Raw genomic sequence first — 22,657 nt, 5'->3', positions numbered from 1 at the left:
AGCTCGGGGATGTTAGGGGCGGGGCCTCAACACGCACGGGTCAGCGGGTCATAGTCATGGCTGACCAAACCTTACCCCCTGCTAAATCGTTCCCAAGAAGGACGTCCACGTCGGTTCTCGGGAATTCTGATGGCACCCCTATTTCAACTGATCCATACACCAGCTCACAATCCAAAATGACCTTATGTAAGGACACCATTTCTGTCCATTTTCCTATTCCTCTCAGGGCTACCTCTCCCGTCTGAGGTCCGAATTTTAACACGTTACTGCTAATTAATGATAGCTCCGCCCCCGTGTCTCTCCAAATCCTTACGGGAATTGGTGGGTCCCCCTCCCTTAAAGACACGGTTCCGTGTGACAGATAAATCTCAGACCCCTCGCGCACTCTGCCTACCCGGGACCCTCTTGTCGATTTTCTGATTACCACGGCACACCCGATAGGGACCGCTGCTTTCCCTGTTTCTGGCTCCTTCCTCGGAGCAAAGCACCTAGATGCAATATGTCCTCCCTTTCCACAATTAAAACAGGTCAAGCCCGGAAATCTCGGGCCGCCTGGCCTTTCCCCCTCCTCCTTACCACTAGCTCCCGGCAGGACCTCTGCCTCAACCGGTGAACTTTCTCGATCGTTCCCACGGTCTCTCGGGGTACTTTTATTCGAGGGAAACTTTGTCTTGTGGGTTAGGGCATATTCATCTGCGAACCTAGCAATTTCTGAGATGGACTTATTCGGCTTCTCATTCAAATACATCTGGATCTCCTCCGGAACACACCCTTTTAATTCCTCAATCAAAAATAACTCCCTGATATGCCCATAATCCTCGTCCACCTGTTCCGCGGTGCACCAACGGTCCAAGAGCACACCCTTCTCATGGGCTAGCTCGGTATACGTTTGATTCCACCCTTTCTGTAAATTTCTGAACCTTTGTCTATAGGCTTCAGGTACTAGCTTGTAACTCCGGAGAATGGCCTCCTTTACTTTGGCATAATTCTCCGCTTCCCCTTCCTCGACGGCCAATGCCGCATATGCTCGTTGTGCCTTCCCTTTTAACACACTTTGTAACAACGCCATCCACTGCTCTTTTGGCCACTTCTGATTTACTGCCACCTTTTCGAAAAGCAAGAAATAACTATCAACATCCGACTCTTCGAATGGAGGTACTACCCTTAACTCCCGACTAACATTAAACCTCTCCTCTCGGTCAAACCCTGGATCTCTTCGCTCTTTCCTTAATTTCTCCATCTCCAAGTCATGTTTCCTCTGTTTTTCTGCCTCCTCATACTCTCTCTCCTTCTCAGCTCTTTCTTTCCCTTTCTCAGCTCTTTCTTTCTCTTTCTCAGATCTTTCTTTCTCTTTCTCAGCTCTTTCTTTCTCTTTTTCAGCTGCTTCCAGCCCCTTTAGCTGGAGCTCATGATCCCGTTTCACCTCTAATTCCTTTAGTTGGAATGCCTGCTCCCTTTCTTTCTCTCTCCCACCCCTTTCTTTCTCTTTCTCACTCTCAGCTGCTTCCAGCTGCTTTACTTTAAATTCATGTTCCAACCTTAATTTCTCCAACTCTAACTGATCCGTCCCACTCGCTAGTACCTTTTCAGGGATATTTTCCAAATCCTCATCTGCAAACACCTTCTTCCCAATGTAATACTGAGTTATGACCCTTCGCACTTCCCGCTTTTTCATTGATGACCTCACCTCTGTGAGGCTTAACCCATTCGCCAAATTTACCAAGTCTAATTTGGTAGCTGCCCCTAGTGCCCCCAGAGTCGGGTTTCCCATAAATTCATCCACGTCCATCTTTGCTGGTTTCCCGTCTGGCTACCCGCGTACCAGATTTTTGACTTACAAACCCAATTCACTGGCCTCCCAATTTGGTGTCAAATCCCGAGACGAGTACCCCAATGTTGTTACGAACCCCGTAACTGGGTCACTTACCAGCAAAGATAGAGAGGTCCGCTGAAATCTGATGGTACTATTTTTAAAACGTTTTTATTTATAAAGGGGCACAAAAGTAAGGTTAATACAAACATTCAGATAATATATGTCATCAATACTCAATCTAAAGCGCGGGTATAGTAATAATCAACAATAAGAAGTAGCTCTATCGTTTGTCTAGGGGTAAAACTATTGTCCGATGGAAATATCAAAGTCTCGGAAGTTCATACAGGCTTTTAGCCTTTCAGGGACCGCTGGGGTCTCATGTGTTGGAGAGAGAAAATAAACTTGCCAGCCTTTTGGACTCAACTCGTTGAATCAGGAACGTGGGTTCCCCATTGTCATTTCGAAGTCTTTTTCGGGGTTATCAGCCACTCGTTCCCCAAGCTAGGGGAACCGAATCACACATGGCTCCCGAACAGCTTCCCGTCCTCACGGGAGCGATGAGCGATGGTCTCTCCATCTGGTGCGTCGCTGGGGTACTGCCTCCTGCAGTCTCCTTTTTATCATGACTGGCAGATTTGTAAATGTCAATCAAGGTAGGGTGATACAATTCCCACCCCACATTGCCCGAGGGTGTCCATGTCCCTGATAGCTGGCACGTACTATAGAGTTGCAATTCACACAGGTGTCTCTAAGAACAATGGTCAAATCCGTTGCATTGTCTCTCATTTCCTGGGTCCCAGACCCGAATTAATAGCGATCTTGCGATTCTCCGGAAGGAGGGGGCTGGTCCCGCACCCTTCGGTCCCTCAGAGCTGTGGTACATTCATAACAGCCCATTCTTTCTTGTTGCTGTTTGAGCGATTTAATTTGGCGCAATTTGTAAGTTTTCTTTGTATGGGGGGGGCAGGCGCAGTTTGGGGTTTGATGTTCCTGCAGTTTGCACAATTTGTTTTTCTCCGTGTGTGGGAGTTTTGTACGGGGATGGGGGAGGGCGGTTGCTGTTTTCTATGAATGACTTCCACGCTTTACTTTGTTTTGTGGCTATCTGGAGAAGGTGAATCTCAGAGTTGTATACTTAGATCATAAGTGAACCTTTGGAGTTGTAATTAGTCACAAAGTATAAGGTAAGTAGAGCAGAGAGACTAAACAGATGGCCCTGTGGTGCACCTGTGCTGATGGTGATTGTAGAGGAGATGTTGCTTTCAAATTCATACTTACTGGGGTCTACCAGTGAGGAAATCAAAGATTGAGGCTTGTTATTTAATGTCACAATTATTTGTGCTGTTATTTGACAGTTATTTGTGCTGGCGTTGGCCTAGTGATCTGAAGGTCGCTAGTTCGAGCCTTGGCTGAGGCTGCGTGTGTGTCCTTTAGCAAGGCACTTAACCACACATTGCTCTGCGACGACACTGGTGCCAAGCTGTATGGGTCCTAATGCCCTTCCCTTGGACAACATTGGTGGCGTGGAGAGGGGAGGCTTGCAGCTTGGGTAACTGCTGGACTCCCATAAAAAACAACCTTGCCCAGGCTTTTGCCCTGAAAACTTCCCAAGGTGCAAATCCATGGTCTATCCACACTAACGGAGGCCTACAAACAATATCACAAGCACGAGAAAATCTGCAGATGCTGGAAATAAAAGCAACTCCATACATAATACAGGAAGAAATCAGCAGGCCTGGCAGTGTCTATGGAATAGACAGACAGACATACTTTATTGATCCTGAGGGAAACTGGATTTCGTTACAACTGCACTGACCAAGAGTAGTGAAGAAATATAGCAAAATAATATAGCATATATAATAGTAATATAATATATAGCAATAGAGTAAACAGTCAATATTTTGGACGAAGAGTGGGGATAAAAAAGATGAGAAGTCAGACTAAGAAGGTCGGGGGAGGGGAAGAAGAAGTGCAAAGTGGTGGGTGATAGGTGAAACCGGGAGGAGGTGACGTACAGAGCTGGGAAGTTAATTGGTGAAAGAGATTTTAAAAAATGGAGAAGGGGAATCTGATAGGAGAGGACAGAAGGCCATAGAAGAAAGAGAAGGAGGAGTGACACCAGAGGGAGGTGATGGAGATAAGCTGAGCAAAGGAAACAGGAATAGGGAATGGTGAAAGGAGGGGTGTAAAATTACCGGAAGTTCGAGAAATAGATGTTCATGCCATCAGGTTGAAGGCTACCAAGTCTGAATGTAAGGTGTTGCTGCTCCAACCTGAGTGTGGCCTCATCGTGGCTTAATTTGACAATTGCTGCTTCCTGTACACCTACTTTTGCCAAACCAAAGTAGCCATGGTGACATCCAACTTGAACAAAACCAGAAGATATTTCATAATAAGTAAGGTTTTAACAGGAAAACACCACTGATTAGAGTGCAGAAGTGAGTACTCACCTGACTCACAGTATGTGATGATATTTTAGCAATGATAATCAAGCTGAATTTTCTATGCTTTCAATTATGAACAAGGCTGGGAAACCCATTCAATTTAAATTATATTGAAGTATTGATTCAGTAAAGCCATTACTATTTGTTAATAGGCAGCCTGTTTCTTTCCTGATGTCTGCATTCAGGCAGAAGATTACACGTATGAAAAACAATGAATAATCTGGAATGGGTTTTGTAATATGATTGTATTTTTGGCACCTTTTCCTATATTTTCTATTTGCATTTAACCTCATAGCATTAAAATTTCCCCATACATCTATCTGATTTCCTTTAATAGGTCGGCTAGTCATCGTTACCTACACTCAGTGGCCACTTTATTAGGTACACTTGCACAACTGATTGTATTGCATATCTAATCAGCCAATCATGTGGCATCAACTGAATGCTTAAAAGCATGCAGACAGGGTCAAGAAGTTCAGTTGTTGTTCAGACCAAACATCGAAATGTGGGGAAAAAATGCTATCTAAGTGTGTTTGACCGTGGAATGATTGTTGGTGCCAGATGGGGTGGTTTGTTGATCTAGGATTTTCATGCACAGAAGTCTCTATAGAGTTTACAGCAAATAGTGTGTGGGGTAAAGTCATGCAGTTAGATGCAGTTCTGTAGGCAAAACACATTGTTAATGAGAAAAGTCGGAGGAGAATGACCAGGCTAGTTCAAGCAGACATAACTCAAATAATCATGTGTTATAACAGTAGTGTTCAGAAGAGTATCTCTGAATGCACAATATGTTGAACCTTGAATTGGATGGGTTACAGCAGCAGAAAGCCATGAGCATACAGATAGTGGTGAGTTTATTAGATGCAGGAGGGGCCCAGTAAAGAAGCCACTGACTTATAAGCAAGGGATAACAAAGTTAAATAACAGGTTAATAATGTACTCTACATAGAAAAGTAATTCTGATCAAATATACCAACAGCGTTCCTATGTGATTGTGACAGTGGTCATCTATTTATCTTAGCCTGTCCTGGTATTGGAAAATTATACCACAAAACAAAGGTAATGTAATATGACTTGTCATGGATTGGGTCACAGCAAATTTTACAATCAACTTTTCTGTCAAGGGGTACAAATTGTAAAAGATGAAGCATAATAACAAATCTATTTATACAGCATCACCATCATCAGAAAATTGGTACATGTGACCTTACAATCAGATATAACAATACTGAAGATGTAACAGAAGGTATCCAATCCAAATATAACCATATAACAATTACAGCACGGAAACAGGCCATCTCAGCCCTTCTAGTCCGTGCCGATGCTTACACTCACCTAGTCCCACTGGCCCGCACTCAGCTCATAACCCTCCATTCCTTTCCTGTCCGTATACCTATCCAATTTTACTTTAAATGACAACACCGAACCTGCCTCTACCACTTCCACCAGAAGCTTATTCCACACAGCTACCACTCTCTGAGTAAAGAAGTTCCCCCTCGTGTTACCCTTAAACTTTTGCCCCCTAACTCTCAACTCATGTCCTCTTGTTTGAATCTCCCCTACTCTCAATGGAAAAAGCCTATCCACGTCAACTCCATCTATCCCCCTCATTATTTTAAATACCTCTATCATGTCCCCCCTCAACCTTCTACGCTCCAAAGAATAAAGACCTAACTTGTTCAACCTTTCAAGATTTAGATATCTGTGATCTAAATCCACAGCCTGTAGTCCTGAATGCATTCAGGATTAGCCAACATTAGATCACAAGTTTCTGATCAAGAATTTCTGTTTTCTGCTGTTTTTGAACTTGAGATGTTACACTTGTACATTGTTAATTTTTTAATTGATTTTTTATGCATTTCTACAACTTCTACAGGCAAAAACCCAACAACAAAATGAAGATTAATACAGTGTACACTGTTAATACCGTAATATCTTGGCCCCTTGATAGATCTTGCACTGACCTTCAAATTAAAATTTGTGGGCACCATTGTTACAGCTCGGGCATTGGAGTTCAGAGCACAGTACTGGTGAAAGGACTCTCTACGTTCTTCGTGTGGCTGTGTGGGTTTTCCCTGGGTGCTCTGGTTTCCACCCATTGTCCAACTATGTACTAGGTAAGGTTAATTGTCCCATGATTAGGTTGGGGTTGAATCAGGGTAGCTGGGACATCACGGCTCGAAGGGCAGGTAGGTTCTATTTCATGCTGTATCAATAGATAAAATAGAACTTAATAGATCATAGTCTTTCTTTGGTATAACTAACAGATTTTTGTTCTAATGAGTTGAACCATACGGACAACAATTTGTGTTCTTTTATGGTAGGAGAGGAGAGAGAAGAGTACGAAATCAAACAGGCATGGTTGTTTGCCCAGGTTTCATCTCCAAAATATATTCTGGCTGAGGTAAAGAGAGAGGAAATAATGAGCAGTGGCGACTTAATATACAAGGTACTTATTAGAGTGTGGAGGCATGCAAAGAATATAAGGAAAACTGTGGAATTATACCATATTTTCATAATGTCATTTTTTAATGTCACGAAAAAATGCATTAGTAATGCAACATATCTTTTGTACTTATATTAAAATTTTAAGACAGGAAAAGGAAACAAGTAGTTTTACATGGATTCCAGCAGTTTACATCGTTGTGAACTGGTGGTTCAACTGGTGGTGTTGTAGGCAGATGTGCAGTAGCATGAAGTGACTGCACCAGCTCCTACCAGTGATTATTTGGAATGAATATGCTTTTGTTATGGCATAGTGTGCTGCAAACTGTGTTTAACTTCCAAAGAAAAGAAAACACACTTTGCACCCACAGTCTTATTGTAAATTTCAATTAAGTAATCTATTTCCCTGCCTGTTTGTCTCCAAATCATAAACCAGTGGAAAAGTGGCAAAGACTCCGAAAGCTTGTACTGAAATTTCTTCCCCCAATCAGAGTTTCTTCCGCCAAGCTATCAGGCTCCTCAATACCCAGAGCCTGGACTGACATCTTACTGCCCTATTGTCTTGCTTATTATTTATTATAATGCCTGCACTGTTTTGTGCACTTTATGCAGTCCTGGGTAGGTCTGTAGTCTAGTGTAGCTTTTATTTTCTCTGTGTTGTTTTTTACGTAGTTCAGTCTAGTTTTTGTACTGTGTCATGTAACACCAAGGTCCTGAAAAACGTCTTATTTTTACTATGTACTGTACATAGCGGTTATGGTCGAAATGTCAATAAAAGAGATGATTTGACTTGAAATTCATCACTTAAATTATGTTTGTCCAGTTTGCAATTTGCTCAAATCATATGTTTCTTTAAGATGCAGTGTGAAATGGGCCCTTCCAGCCCTTAGAGCTGCGCCACTAAGAAACACCCGACTAATACTAGCTGAATCACGGGACAATTTACAATGGCTAATTAACCTACTAACTGGTACATCTTTAGATTGTGGGAGGAAACCAAAGCGCCCGGAGAAACCTCATGCAGGCTATGGGGCAGACGTACAGATTCCTTACAGATTGGGACTGCACTGTACCGTCGTGATTAACACAAGGCTTTACAGTGCAGACAGACTGGGTACAATTCCCGACGCTGCCTGTGAGGAGTTTGTACGTTCTCTCCATGACCACATGGGTTACTCCAGTCTCCTCCTACAGCCCAAAGACAAACCGGTCTGTAGGTTAATTGGTCAATGTGAATTGTCCCGTGATTAGGCTAGGGTTAAATTGGGGAAATACTGGGCGGTGTGGCTCAAAGGACTGGAAAGGACTATTCCACATGGCATCTCAATAAATAAATAAATGTCAGAATTGAACTCTGAGCTCTATGTACCTAATTAAGAGACAGCAGAAAATTATTTGAGGAATTAATGTCATTTGTTTTCTCCTTTTTCACTCAGGTCTCACTGAAGGACCAAAATTTTTATCAAGGACAAAGTTTGTCAGGTGAAGATCTGGTCTTGGTTTCAGTTTCAATAAAGGTAAGGTGAACCTGAACTAAAGGGATAATGGTGCAAGCCAAACAAGGCAAGTGTTGAAAAAAACCTGAGGCAATAGAAGCAATGACATAAAGATTGGTGGCAGATATATATTCTCAGTGGCCACTTTATTAGGTACCGCCTGTATCTAGTAAAGTTGCCACTGAGTGTAAGTTCACAGTCTTCACTGCTGTCGCCCATCCACTTCAGGACTCTATGTGCTGTGCATTCTAGATGCTGTTCTGCACACCACCATTGTAATGTGTGGTCATTCGAGTTACTGTCATCTTGAGCCAGTCTGACCATTCTCCTGGGACCTCTCTTTTTAATAAAGCATCTTCACTCACAGAACTGCCGCTTACTAGATGTTTTTTGTTTTGTGCATCATTCTCTATAAAGTCTACGAAATCCCAGGAGATCAGTGGTCTCTAGATACCCAAACCTCCCCATCTGGCACCAACAATCATTCCACCATCAGTTACTTAGTTCACATTGCATCGCCATTCTGATGTTTGGTCTGAACAGCAACTGAACTCTTAGCCATATCTGCATGCTTTTATTCCATTTCATTATTGCACAATCCTCTGTAAGCTATAGAGGCAGTTATGTGTGAAAATCCTAGCAGATCAGCGGTTTTCGAGTTGCTCAAACCACCCCATTTAGCACCAGCATGGTCAAAGTCACTTGGAACACACTTCTTCCCTATTCTTCCCCATCTTGACATGGTCAAGAGCTTCAGTTCTTCAGAGAATAAAGTCACTTCAATTACATTTCTTCCTCATTCTCAGCAATCTAAACAAAACACTGAAGGAACTCAGCAGGCCAGGCAACAAAGTAAACAGTTGATGTTTTAGGCCAGGACCCTTCATCAGGACCCATTCTGATGTGGAAGGAATGTGACTGAAGTGACTTTTATTCTCTGAACTACTCTTGACCATATCTGCATGCTTTTATGCATTGAGTTGCTGTTGTGTGATTGGCTGATTAGATATTTACATTAACATATGGGTGTACTTAATCAAGTGGTCACAGTGTATTTTATAAAGCCTCTTTACAAAGGAAAGGAACTAGACAAGGCAAAATATTTCTAAAGGGAACAGATTATACAGTTCCATATCGGTTAGTGGGGCTCTTAAGAGGGAAAGATAGTTCCAAGTAACCATGAGTTGTGAGGGTGTGTTAAAATGTTGAGAGGTGTGAGGCATGGGACCATGAAGGAAGATAAAATTAATGGATGAGCATAGTGTATTGGAAAAAGAACTAAGTCCTCCAATACGTAGTTCACAAAGACCTTCTGGGTTCAAGGAGGTGTGTGGTGACAAGACTATGCAGATTTTATAACCTTGCTAACAGATGATTGAACTTTATCTTCTTGAGTCTGAAAAGTTTGGAAAGTAGGCAGAACAATGACAGGTGGAATTTAACGCTGATAAGTGTGAAGTGTCATAATTTGGGAGAACTAAGCTAGGACATGCACGATGCATAGTAGGGCCCCAAGGAATGTTGAGAAGAGGGAATTTGATGTACAGGTTTATGGGTCCATGGAAATGTCAGCATGGGTGGTTAAGAAGGAAAATTGCTTTCTTGAGTAACATACACAAAATGCTGGAGGATGAGGCAGTATCTATGAAAATGAATAAACAGTTGATGTGTGGGGCTGAGACCCTTCATCAGGTCCAGGAAGGAAGGCAAAAGAATCCAGAATAAAGAGGTGGGGGGAGGGGAAGGAGGGCAATCTAGAAGGTGATAGGTGAAGTCGGGTGGGTGGTAACGATAAATGGCTGGAGAAGAAGAAATCTGATAGGAGAGGAGAGTGGACTGTGGGAAAAAGGGGAGAAGGAGGGGCACCAGGGGCAGTTGCATTACATATTGAGTGTTCATATCCTACTACTAGATATGGAAGACACTGCCACATTTATCTTGCTAAATTGTAAATGGGGTTATTCCAGTAATTGGATGTAGGAGTATTCCTGCTTTGTGAACTTTTGGAAGGCCATGGAACTGTGCTATGGAACTATGGATTGTAGGAATACTCAAAGGTGGATTAACATAGCCTTCTCAGAGACGGTGAGGGATGATCCATAATTATTGGCCTCACACATGAAACCCAATCCTAGAAAATGAATAACCGAAAAAGTCTTGCAAAACTTTATCGAAGGCTTTTAGAGAATTAGTCAGTGCATTAACCACAGGCGATCTTTGATTTTTAATGGCAGCACAGAAGGTGATTTGGCCAATAAAATCCATGCTGGTTTCCAGGGTAATCTCGTTCTGCAACATATTTCTCTGCAGCCATCCTCCCACATTTGGGGACAAGATCTAGCAGTCGATTAATCTAACAACTGGTATGTCTTTGGAAAGTGGGAGAAAACCAGAGCGCCTAAGAGCCCATACCATCACAGGAAGGGTGTGCAGATACCCACAAAAATGGCACCAAAGGCCATAATTAGATCTGGATCACCAAAACTGAGAAACAGCTAGTTTTTAGGTTCTCCCATGACTGCATGGGTTTCCTCTGGGTGCTCCAGTTTCCTCCCACATTCTCAAGTCATATGGGTTAAGGTTAGTAAGTTGTGGGCATGCTATGGTTGACACCCAAGCACATCCTTGAACTGTGATAGTCTTGACACAAAAGATGCATTTCACTGTATGCTTCCATGTACATGTGACAAATAAAGCTAATCTTATTTGCCGTTTAAAGTTTTAAAGCTTTGCTTCACAGCTGGAAACATTGGCTGGATCAATAGTGGGGATGGGCTTTGATCAAACTCTCTACTTCTCCCATGTCTGGTTAAATATCAAGGTTTCAGAGTTGGACGGCTGTGGAAATTATTGAAATTGTCAGGGCATCCACACAACAAAAGCAGGAGGCCTTGCAATATCAGATCCACCTTGTCGATAAGAAAGGAGTTGTCTTCAGTCATAAACCACTCAGCATCTACTTTGATGTAATTGAACAGGCTTGTTTTCCCTCCTGTTATGTCTAATTGTATATTCTATTTGAGAGATTTCCAAGCAAGCTTGCAGCTCGTTTATGTATGTATTTATTGATAAACCTGGATAATATCCAGGCTTGGGCTGACAAGTGGCAAGTAACATTCGAGCCACGCAAGTGCCAGGCAATGGCCATCTCCAACAAGAGAGGCTCTAACCGTCGTCCCTTGGCATTCAGTGGCATCACCATCACTGAATCCCCTTGGGAGGTTATCATTGGTTACAAACTGAACTGGTCTAGCCATATAAACACGTGACTACCAGAGCAGGTCAAAGGCTCGGAATCCTGTGGCGTGTACCTCACCTCCTGACTCCCCAAAGCCTGTCCACCATCTACAAGGCTCAGGTCAGGAGTGTAATGGATACTCGCCACTCGCCTGGATGAGTGCAGCTCCATCAACACTCAAGAAGCTCGACACCATCCAGTACAAGGCAGCCCTCTTGATTGGTACCCCTTCCACAAGCATCCAATCCCCCCACCATCGACCAACAGTTGCAGCAGTGTGTACTGTCTACAAGATGCACTGCAATAACACACCAAAGTTCCTAAGACAGCCCCTTCCAGACCCACGACCACCACCATCTAGAAGGCCGAGAACAGCAGATACCTGGGAACACCACCCATGGAAATCCCCCTCCGAGTCACTCATCATCCTGACTTGGAAACATATCGCCTTCATTGTCGCTGGGTCAAGATCATGGAATTCCCTCCCTAACAGCACCGTGGGTGAACCTACACCTCAGGGACTAGATAGATAGATAGATAGATAGATAGATAGATACTTTATTCATCCCCATGGGGAAATTCAACTTTTTTTCCAATGTCCCATACACTTGTTGTAGCAAAACTAATTACATACAATACTTAACTCAGTAAAAAAAAATATGATATGCATCTAAATCACTATCTCAAAAAGCATTAATAATAGCTTTTAAAAAGTTCTTAAGTCCTGGCGGTTGAATTGTAAAGCCTAATGGCATTGGGGAGTATTGACCTCTTCATCCTGTCTGAGGAGCATTGCATCGATAGTAACCTGTCGCTGAAACTGCTTCTCTGTCTCTGGATGGTGCTATGTAGAGGATGTTCAGAGTTTTCCATAATTGACCGTAGCCTACTCAGCGCCCTTCGCTCAGCTACCGGTGTTAAACTCTCCAGTACTTTGCCCACGACAGAGCCCGCCTTCCTTAACTACAACGGCTCAAGAAGGCAGCCCATCACCACCTTCTCAAGGACAACTAGGGACGGGCAATAAATGCTGGCGGGCAATGCCCACATCCCATAAATAAATAAATTTTTTTAAATTACACTGTTGTTTCAGATTTCTGGATCATTGGGATCTCATCTAGGGGAGGTATGACCTGTACTAAAAGGATTGATTACACCTGAACCCGAGGGGGACCAATACCCTTTTGAGCAGGTTTGATAGAACCATTAGGGAGGATTTAAACTAAGTTGGCAGAGGGATAAGCATGAGTGAAAGAGAGGGCAAATAATATAGCAAAAAAAATATTGGGGAGTTAGAGGATTGGGAAGCTTTTAAAAATCAACAATAGACAACTAAAAAACATAAGGAGAAGAAATTTTGAAGGTAAGCTAGGCAATAATATAAAAGAGGATGTCAAGCATGTTTTTCAGATACACAAGGAGTAAAAGAGAGCTGAGAGTAGATATTGGTCTTCTGGAAAATGACTTTGAAGAGATAGTAATGGGGGACAAAGAAATGGCAGATTAACTAAGTAAGTATTTTCCATCTGTGAAAGACAGCAGCAGTATTCCAGAAATTTGAGAGTGTCAGGCACAGAAGTGAGTGTATTTGCTATCACTGAAGAGAAAATGCTTTTGGAAACTGAAAGTTCTGAAGATTGATAATACACCTAAACTAGATGGACTACATCCCAGGGCTCTGAAAGAGATAACTGAAGAGATTGTGGAGGCATTACTAATGATCCTTCAAGAATCACTTGATACTGGAATTGTTCCGGAGGACTGGAAATTGCAAATGTCACTTCACTCTTTAAGAGGGGATGGAGGAAGAAGGAAGAAAACTATAGGCAAATTAGCCTGACTTCAGTGGTAGGCAAGATATTGGAGTCTGCTATTAAGGATGAAGTTTCAGCGTGTTTGGAGGCACATAATAAAGTAGGCTGTAGTCAGCATGCTTTCCTTAGGGGGAAATCTTGTCTGGCAAATCAGTTGGAATTCTTTGAGGAAATAACAAGCAGGATAGACAAAGGAGTGTCAGTGGGCATGGTTTTAATGAAATGAAATGAAATGAAATATCTTTATTGTCATTGCATAGTACAATTTGTCATGCATCCAATACAGCGAAAATGAGTTTGCAACTCTCGTACTCAATGCTATAAAACAACAAATAAAATAAATAATCAATAAATAAAATCAAGTAACCAGCCAGTACAAGCAATGTCCAGCAGTACAAAAGCGCAACTCAGAAGCATGTTACAGTGTTAAAAGTAGCAATATAACAAATTTATGGATGACGCTTGATCGATTGGTTCAGAGCAATTATAGCTCTGGGGGAAAAAGCTATTTTTCAGTCTGGAAGTGTGGGCATAGAAAATCTTATAACGTCTGCCAGATGGAAGAAGTTCAAACAGATGATTGCATGGGTGTTTGTTGTCCTTACAGATGCTTGTAGCTTTCCTTAGGCAGCATAAGCTGTAGGTGTCTTCCAGGACTGGGAGCTGTTGGATTTTGAGAAGGCCTTTTATAGGTGCTAAACATGAGGTTGTTAAACAAGAACCCATGGTATTGTAGGAGAGATACTAGCATGGATAGAAGATTGAGTGATTGGCAGGAGGCAAAGAGTGGGAATAAAGGGGACCACATCTGGTTGGCTGCCAGTGAATAGTGATGTTTCGTAGGAGTCAGTATTGGAACCACTACTTTATATGTCAAAGATCTGGATAACAGAATTAATGGCTTTGTGGCCATGATTGCAGATGTTACAAAGACAGGTGGAGGGGCAGGTGGTTTTGAGGAAGCAGGGAGTCTGCAGAATGAATTAGAAAGATTAGAAGAATGGCAAAGAAGTGGCAGATGGAATATAATATGGGGAAGTGTATGGTCATACACTTTGGTAGGAATGAAAGCAAAGACTATTCACTAAATGGGGAGAAAATTCAAAAATCAGAGGTGCAAAGGGACTTGGGAGTTCTTGTAAAAGATTTTCTAAAGGTTAACTTGCAGGAAAGCAAATGCAATGTTATAAGAGCAAGGATGTGATACTGAGGCTTTATAAGGCATTAGTCAAACCACACTTGGAATATTGTGAGCACTTTTGGGCCCCTTATGTAGGTAAACATGTTTTGGCATTGAAGACGGTCCAGAAGAGGTTCATGAAAATGATTCAGAGAATGACAGGGTTAACGTATGAGGAGCATTTGATATGTTTGGGCCTATACTTGCCCGAGATTAGAAGAATGATAGGGGACCTCATTGGAACTGATCGTATATTGAAAGGCCTAGATAGAATGTACGTAGAGAGAATGTTTTCTATAGTAGCTGAGCTTAAGACCAGAGGGTTCTGCCTCAGAATAGAGGGATATCTATTCATAACAGAGATGAGAAGAAATTTCTTTAGCCAGAGGCTGGTGAATATGTAGAATTTATTGCTACAAATAGTTGTGGAGGCCAGGTCATTGAGTATAAGTAAATCAGAGGGTGTTGGGTTCTTGATTAGTAAGGATGTCAAAGGTGAGAAGGCAAAATGGGATTAAGAGGGATAATAAATCAGTCATGATAGAATGGCAGAGGAGACTCGATGGACTGAATGGCCTAATTCTGCTGCTGTGTCTTATGGTCTCGATCTAGCATTTTGAAAGTGTACAACATCATGAAGGGTAATAAACTGTCAAAGATGGAAATGAAAGAATGGGAAAGGATGGTGTTAAGATACAATAATAGAAAGGAAAATCTTGAATTAAGAATATAAAATAATATACTTAATAGCTAGAAATATTTCAAAATCTAAGTGTCAAGATGTACCTAGCTGAGCTAGCTATAGTGGAAAGACAGTAAATGCATGAAGAAGACTGTTGAATTCTTCACTTTACACTGTGCATTGCAGAGCAATGATAGTGCTTGTATTAGAAACCTTGTCTACAGGAGGAATCCCTGGAGTGTGGGGGTGGGGGGAGAGGGGTTCACTTATTAAACTTACTCTCGACATGTCAGAAGAACTTTAACTTAATGCTAACCTCCCTCTCTTTCTCAGGTAGTAAATTCTGACTTTGCCTGCTTTTCAGAATTTGGGAGTGAAGTTACGATGGAGGTGATTAAAAAAAACCACTTTTTATTTGTACAAAGGATTTAATGCAGTTTTTCACAAGAAACCTGAAATTAGAATGTCATGTATCTCTGTTTAGAGTAGAGCTTAAAAAGTTTCAAGTCAAGTATATTGTCAGATAGATGTATGTGTTTAGAGTACTGTGCAAAAACAAATTTCATGACATGTGTGAGTGATGATAAACCTGATTCTGATTTGGGTTTCTATTGTAGACTGAGGGTGGGAAGGGGGCAGGGAGAGGGGAATCATGGCTGGGAAAAGGGGAAGGGAGAGGGAAGCACCAGAGAGACATTCCTTAATGATCAGTAAACCAATTGTTTGGAATCAAATAACCTTGCTTGGTGTCTCAGGGCTGGGTGTGTCTGTACCCTCACCATCCGCTCCCCCGGCACACCTTCTCTGCCACCGGTTGCATGCTTCTCTTGCGGCACTCTGCCAGATTTACAAGCTTGCTCTCAGCCCCATGATGACAAATTCAGTACTCTGCAAAAGTTTCAGACACCTTAGTTATATACAGTACATGTGCCTGGGACTTTTGCACAGTACTATGTGTACGCAGTTTTGTATGTAACTGGAGATTATTCCCTGTGTTTGCAGGCTAAGTACACAGAAAAGCATAAAAAGAATATTTATTTCTGCTTCCCAGGGTAGCTTACAGATGGCTGTCTACGTGGGATGCCCGCCTGGAAACAGACTTGCTCTCGACATTGCCTACACTATAGAATACATTGTGAATAAATCTAAAGTGCACTTTGACTGTCTTGAGCACAATGAAATTCCGTGCTTTTATTACGAACAACGTAAGTGTGTCACACTCCTTCCAAAATGTAATTGTAGAATTATAACACAGAAATTGACTCTTCTGGCCCACCTCATCTATTCTGATCCCATTTGCCTGCCGTTAGATTAAACTGTATAATTGTTATGTGTTGGCACATGGCCAAGTGGTTAAGGCGTTGGTCTAGTGATCTGAAGGTCACTGGTTCAAGCCTCAGCTAAGGCAGAGTGTTGTGTCCTTGAGCAAGGCATTTAACCACACATTGCTCTGCGACGATACCAGTGCCAAGCTGTATCGGCCCTTGCCCTTCCCTTGGACAACATCGGTGGTGTGGAGAGGGGAGACTTGCAGCTTGGGCAACTGCCCAGGAAACTTTCCAAGGCGCAAATCCATGGTCTCACGAGACCTACACACATAGTTGTTATTTTCTTTGCAGTTTAACTTTGAGTCATAGAGTCCGGAGAAGTACAGCACAGAAACAGGCCCTTCGGTCATTCTAGTCCATTTAGAAACCATTTAAACTGCCTGTTCCCATTGAGCTTCTCCCAGACCATAGCCCTCCATAGCCCTAACATCCATGTACCTATCCAAACTTCGCTTAAGTGTTGAAATCGAGCTTGCATCCACCACGTGCACTGGCAGCTCATTCCACACTCTCATGATCCTCTGAATGAAGAAGCTTCCCCTCATATTCCCCTCGAGCTTTTTACCTTTCACCCTTAACCCATGACCTCGGGTTGTAGTCCCACCCAACCTCAATGGGAAAAGCCTGCTTGCATTTACCCCATCTATACCCCTCATAATTTTGTATCCTCTATCAAATCGACTCTCAAGCATAACTTCCTAATGTTTGTTTGTATTTTAGAAAATTACCCGTGGATATGCTATTGTTCAGTGTGTTTCCTATTGTGTACAGCCCTTCCTTATTATTCTGGAAGCTTCTTGGATATTGCATTATATGAATAGGGGCTAACTGATTGGTTAAGTCTTATCTACAAAATTTGAACGGAATGTCTGTTATCTTTGAAAAGTCAAAGGAATTAAGTTGGTATAAGAAGAGCAGAACACATTGGCTCTGGCTCTCTTTCCTTTGCTCCTTTCCCACCATCACCTTCTCTCACTACTAGGCTCTGTTCTCTCTGCTCTCCTCTCACACCCCCTTTGTTCTTTTAGTGTGTAATAAATGATTGTGAGCAACAAGTTTTAGACCATAAGCCCATAGGATATAGGAGCAGAATTAGGTTAATTGGCCCATTGAGCCTGCTCTGCTATTTCATCAAGGCTGATCCATTCTTTCTCTCAACCCCAATCTCCTCCTCCCCCACCCCCCCCGTATACTTTCATGCCTTGATCAATCTATAATTGATCAACCTCTGCCTTAAATATACATTTTACGCTTCATCCTGGACTTTCGAAGAACTCAAATCGAAAACATCAGCATCCAACACTGCATTAGGCATGCATTCATCTCTTTTGTCCAAATACCCTAAAAACACTGTAATTGTACCTGCCTCTGCCACCACCTCTGGAAGCTTGTTCCACATAACTACTCTCTGTGTGGAAAAACTTGCTCCTCAGATCTGTTTTACAATTCCACCCTCTTACATTAAGCTTGCACTCTCCAGTTCTACACTCCCTTGCCCTGGGGAAAATTCCTGTATACATGTCCTATCTATGCTCTTCATAATTTTATAAGCTCTAGAATCACTGCTCAGCCTTCTAATTTCCAGTGAGAATAAACAAGCCTCTCCAATCTCTCCTTACTACTACAGTCCTCTATTCCAGGACACATCTTGGTGAACTTAAAACCATATAACAATTACAGCACGGAAACAGACCATCTCGGCCCTTCTAGTCCGTGCCAAAAGCTTACTCTCACCTAGTCCCACCGACCTGCACTCAGCCCATAACCCTCCATTCCTTTCCTGTCTATATACCTATCCAATTTTTTTAAAATGACAATACCGAACCTGCCTCTACCACTTCTACTGGAAGCTCGTTCCACACAGCTACCACTCTCTGACTAAAGAAGTTCCCCCTTATGTTACCCCTAAACTTTTGCCCCCTAACTCTCAACTCATGTCCTCTTGTTTGAATCTCCCCTACTCTGAATGTAAAAAGCCTATCCACGTCAACTCTATCTATCGCCCTCATAATTTTAAATACCTCTATTAAGTCCCCCCTCAACCTTCTACGCACCAAAGAATAAAGACCTAACTTGTTCAACCTTTCTCTGTAACTTAGGTGCTGAAACCCAGGTAACATTCTAGTAAATCTCCTCTGTACTCTCTCTATTTTGTTGACATCTTTCCTGTAATTCGGTGACCAGAATTGTACACAATACTCCAAATTTGGCCTTATCAATGCCTTGTGCAATTTTAACATTACATCCCAACTCCTATACTCAATGCTCTGATTTATAAAGGCCAGCATACTAAAAGCTTTCTTCACCACCCTATCCACATGAGATTCCACCTTCAGGGAACTATGAACCATTATTCCTAGATCACTCTGTTCTACTGCATTCTTCAATGCCCTACCATTTACCATGTATGTCCTATTTGGATTATTCCTACCAAAATGTAGCACCTCACACTTATCAGCATTAAACTCCATCTGCCATCTTTCAGCCCATTCTTCTAACTGGCCTAAATCTCTCCGCAAATTTTGAAAACCTACTTCATTATCCACAATGCCACCTATCTTAGTATCATCTGCATACTTACTAATCCAATTTACCACCCCATCATCCAGATCATTAATGTATATGACAAGCAGCATTGGACCCAGATCCCTGAGGCACACCACTAGTCACCAGCCTCCAACCTGACAAACAGTTATCCACCACTACTCTCTGGCATCTCCCATCCAGCCACTGTTGAATCCATTTTACTACTTCAATATTAATACCTAACGATTGAACCTTCCTAACGATCCTTCCATGTGGAACCTTGTCAAAGGCATTACTGAAGTCCACATAGACAACATCCACTGCTTTACTCTTGTCAACTTCTTCTGCATTCGCTCTGTTGGTTCCACCGCCTTCCTCTAGGAAGGTGACCACAATCATAGACAGTACTCCAAGCATAGTCTAATCCATGCTTTGTACAGCTGCAATGTGATGTGCCAATCTTTATGAAGGCTAGCATGCCAAATGTCACTTTCACTACTCTATTTGCCTGTGCCATCTCTGTCAGCAAATTATGGACTTGTGCACATTGGTCCCCCTGTACATCATTGCTCTCAAGGTCTCTGCCATTTCTTGTATTTATCCTACCAGAACTTAACTCCCAAAACCTGGTAGTTAAGTTAAATTCCATCTGCCACCACTTTTTGCACTTCTCAACTGATCTATGTCTCTCACTATATTCTTAGCTAATCTTTTATGCTATCTACAATTCCATCAATTTTGTGTCATCTACAAACTTTGTAATCAGTCCATCAATACTCTCATGCAAGTTCTTTACAAAAATAGGAGCTTAGCTTTAGGGTGAGAGAGGAAAGATTTTAAAGGGACCTTCAAGACAACCTTTTCACATCCTGGCTGGTGAGTATATAGAATGAGCTGTCAGAAAAAGCACTTGGAGGTGTTCCCCCTTCGAGGGATAGGGGCTGAATGCAGGAAGTTGGGTCCCCCTGGTGAGCACCGTGGTCAATATAGACTCATTGGACAAAAGTGCCTGCATCAGAGCTGTGTTGCTCAATGACTCAATCACAGTTATTACATCTTTCAGCCAAAAGCATTAAAGTTCAGCTCAAAATCAAACTGTAAGCTCTTATGTAAGCACTTACAGAATCCTCACAAACAGGAGAGAGTCTGCAGATGCTGGAAATCCGAGCAACACACACAAAATGCTGGAGGAACTCAGCAGGCCAGGCAGCATCTATGGGGAAAAAGTACAGTCGATGTATCTGGCTGAAACCCTTCGGCAGGACTGGGGAAAAAAAGCTGGAGGGGGAGGGCAGAGAGAAAGGCCAGGTGATAGGTGAAACTGGGAGGGGGAGGGAAGAAAGAAAAAAGTTGGGGGTGGGGGAGGAGCACTAAAGGGAGGTGATGGGCAGGCAAGGAGATAACATGAGAGAGGGACAAGGGGATGGGAAATGGTGAGGGGGGTCAGGGGTGGAGGCATTACTGGAAGTTTGAGAAATCGATGTTCATGCCATCAGGTTGGAGGCTACCCAAATGGAATATCAGGTGTTGTTTCTCCAATGCCAGTGGAGGAGGCCATGGATGGACATATCAGAATGGGAAAGGGAAGTGGAAATAAAATGGGTGGCCACTAGGAGATCCCGCTTGTTCTGGCAGACAGAGCGTAGATGCTCGGTGAAGCAGTGTCCCAATCTATGTCGGGTCTCACCGATATACAAGAGGCACAAACAGGAGCACTGGACACAGTATATGACCCCAACAGACTCACAGGTGAAGCGCCGCCTCACCTGGAAGGATTGTTTTGGGGCCCTGAATGGTAGTGAGGGAGGAGGTGTAGGTGCAGCTGAAGCCCTTGTTCTGCTTGCGAGGTTAAGTGCCAGGAGGGAGATCAGTGGGGAGGGACGAGTTGACAAGGGAGTCGCATAGGAAGTGATCCCTGTGTAAAGCAGAGAGTGGGGGGTGGGGGGGAAGGAAAGACGTGTTTGGTAGTGGGATTCATTTGGAGGTGGCGGAAGTTTCGGAGAATTATGTGCTGGACACAGAGGCTGGTGGGGTGGTAGGTGAGGACAAGGGGAACCCGATCCCTGCTAGCATGGTGGGAGGATGGAGCAAGAGCAGATGTGTGTGAAATGGAAGAAATGCGGTTGAGGGCAGCGTTGATGGTGGAGGAAGGGAAGACCCTTTTTCTGAAGAAGGAGAACATCTCCTTCATTCTAGAATGAAAAGCTTCATCCTGAGAGCAGATGCGGCGGAGACGGAGGAATTGAGAGAAGGGGATAGTGTTTTTACAAATATTTCCTCAGCTTTCTCTAGCCCAGCTGAAGGGTTTCGGCTTGAAATGGCAACTGTACTTCTTTCTATCGATACTGTATGGCCTACTGACTTCCTCCAGAATTTTGTGCATGTTGCTTATATGGTCTTGTTCTCTTACTTTATGAAGTCAGAAGTATCATAAGCCGCTATAACCAATATATAAAATTATAAGACTACTGAACCAAGTTTGATCTTTTGAAAAATTTTCAAATAGTTTTACTGCAGGTGGACATCCATCTGTTGTTTCCCTATTTTTCGCCTGCATTGAAACAAAATAACCTAAACCTTACTGTGGGCACTACCAAAGGAACCCTAATGATAATGCTAGAAGATTGTGTGTGTCGAGCACTTCTTTCTTATCTCTGTGCAAATGCAAATCACTTACAAACTTAAGAGAAAAACAACAAAGAGGCAAAGTTTGCAAGAAAATGTTTTCGACTAAGAAACCAGAATCTTTAAAACAAAGTGAAAAATAATGAATGAATTGATTTACAGCTTGCACTGATCTATTTACGGTATTTAAACAGAAATATTTAATATGTTTATCACATATAGTAACATAGCTCTTCCATATGTAATGTTTCATGAAACAATATAAGTTTTTATCTCTTATATATTGTACATATATGTTAAAACCTGATTTGCATATCTTTGCAGCATTTTATCCCTTCTTTTTAATTCAAGATTTGGTGACAGGAAAATCTAATCGATTTTTGGGCAGGTAGGTGAAAATTTAAATTGGGATATAATATCCTTTTACTAAGCGCAAAATAAATGATTATTTCCTATGTTTTCATGAAAATCATGTATATTTTAATTTCCTAGTTATACCTTTAAAGTCATTGGAGGTGGACCGTATAGAAGAAGTAATATTCAGAAATTCAGTCCACAAGAGATTCTATTATACAACTCAGTGAATTACAGGTACTATTACACATTCTGTAGATACAAAAATTTCCAATATCTACCATATATCATTCCCATGAAGTAAAAATTGTAAATCTTATGTGATAACTCCTTAAAATTTTAGATAGCTATAGATATTGAAAAGTATGTACTTTGAAATGGGGCAGGGCAAATTATGAGAGAATTAGGCAGGCAACGGCTATTTTTGGACACGTCCATGTCTGATAAATGGAGGGTATTCATTTGAGGCGAAGAGAGCAGGTCCAAAGGAGGTGTATAGAGCAGGTTTTATCTTTAGCACAGAGAGTGGTCGGTGCCTGGATGTGCTGATGGGGTGGATGCTGGAGGCAAATGTGATGGATGCCTACAAGTGGACGGATATGGACATTGTTGTGGGGGGTGGGGAGTGTTCTAGTTGAGCATTTGGTTACTAATTTAATTAGTTTGGCACAACAATGTGTTCCAATGCTCCACTAGTCTACATTATAATGTA

At 42.3% G+C, this 22,657-nt stretch overlaps 1 protein-coding gene across 1 annotated transcript in view; it reads left to right on the top strand.

Annotated features, from left to right (window-relative positions):
• The window catches only part of LOC140716264 (cation channel sperm-associated auxiliary subunit gamma-like), a 164,544-nt gene extending 142,561 nt beyond the window's left edge, over nt 1–21,983 (top strand). The window contains exons 18-22 of the mRNA XM_073028874.1: nt 6,582–6,706; nt 8,139–8,219; nt 15,446–15,502; nt 16,164–16,317; nt 21,916–21,983. Of these exons, the coding sequence (XP_072884975.1) occupies nt 6,582–6,706; nt 8,139–8,219; nt 15,446–15,502; nt 16,164–16,317; nt 21,916–21,983 (485 nt within the window). The remainder of the gene's footprint in view (nt 1–6,581; nt 6,707–8,138; nt 8,220–15,445; nt 15,503–16,163; nt 16,318–21,915) is intronic.
• The last annotated feature ends 674 nt before the right edge of the window (nt 21,984–22,657 follow it).

The sequence above is a fragment of the Hemitrygon akajei genome, chromosome 25, assembly GCF_048418815.1.
Source record: "Hemitrygon akajei chromosome 25, sHemAka1.3, whole genome shotgun sequence".
Taxonomy (NCBI): Eukaryota; Metazoa; Chordata; class Chondrichthyes; order Myliobatiformes; family Dasyatidae; genus Hemitrygon; species Hemitrygon akajei.
The sequence above is the reverse complement of the archived record's forward strand: the minus strand, read 5'-3'. Positions and strand labels throughout refer to the sequence as shown.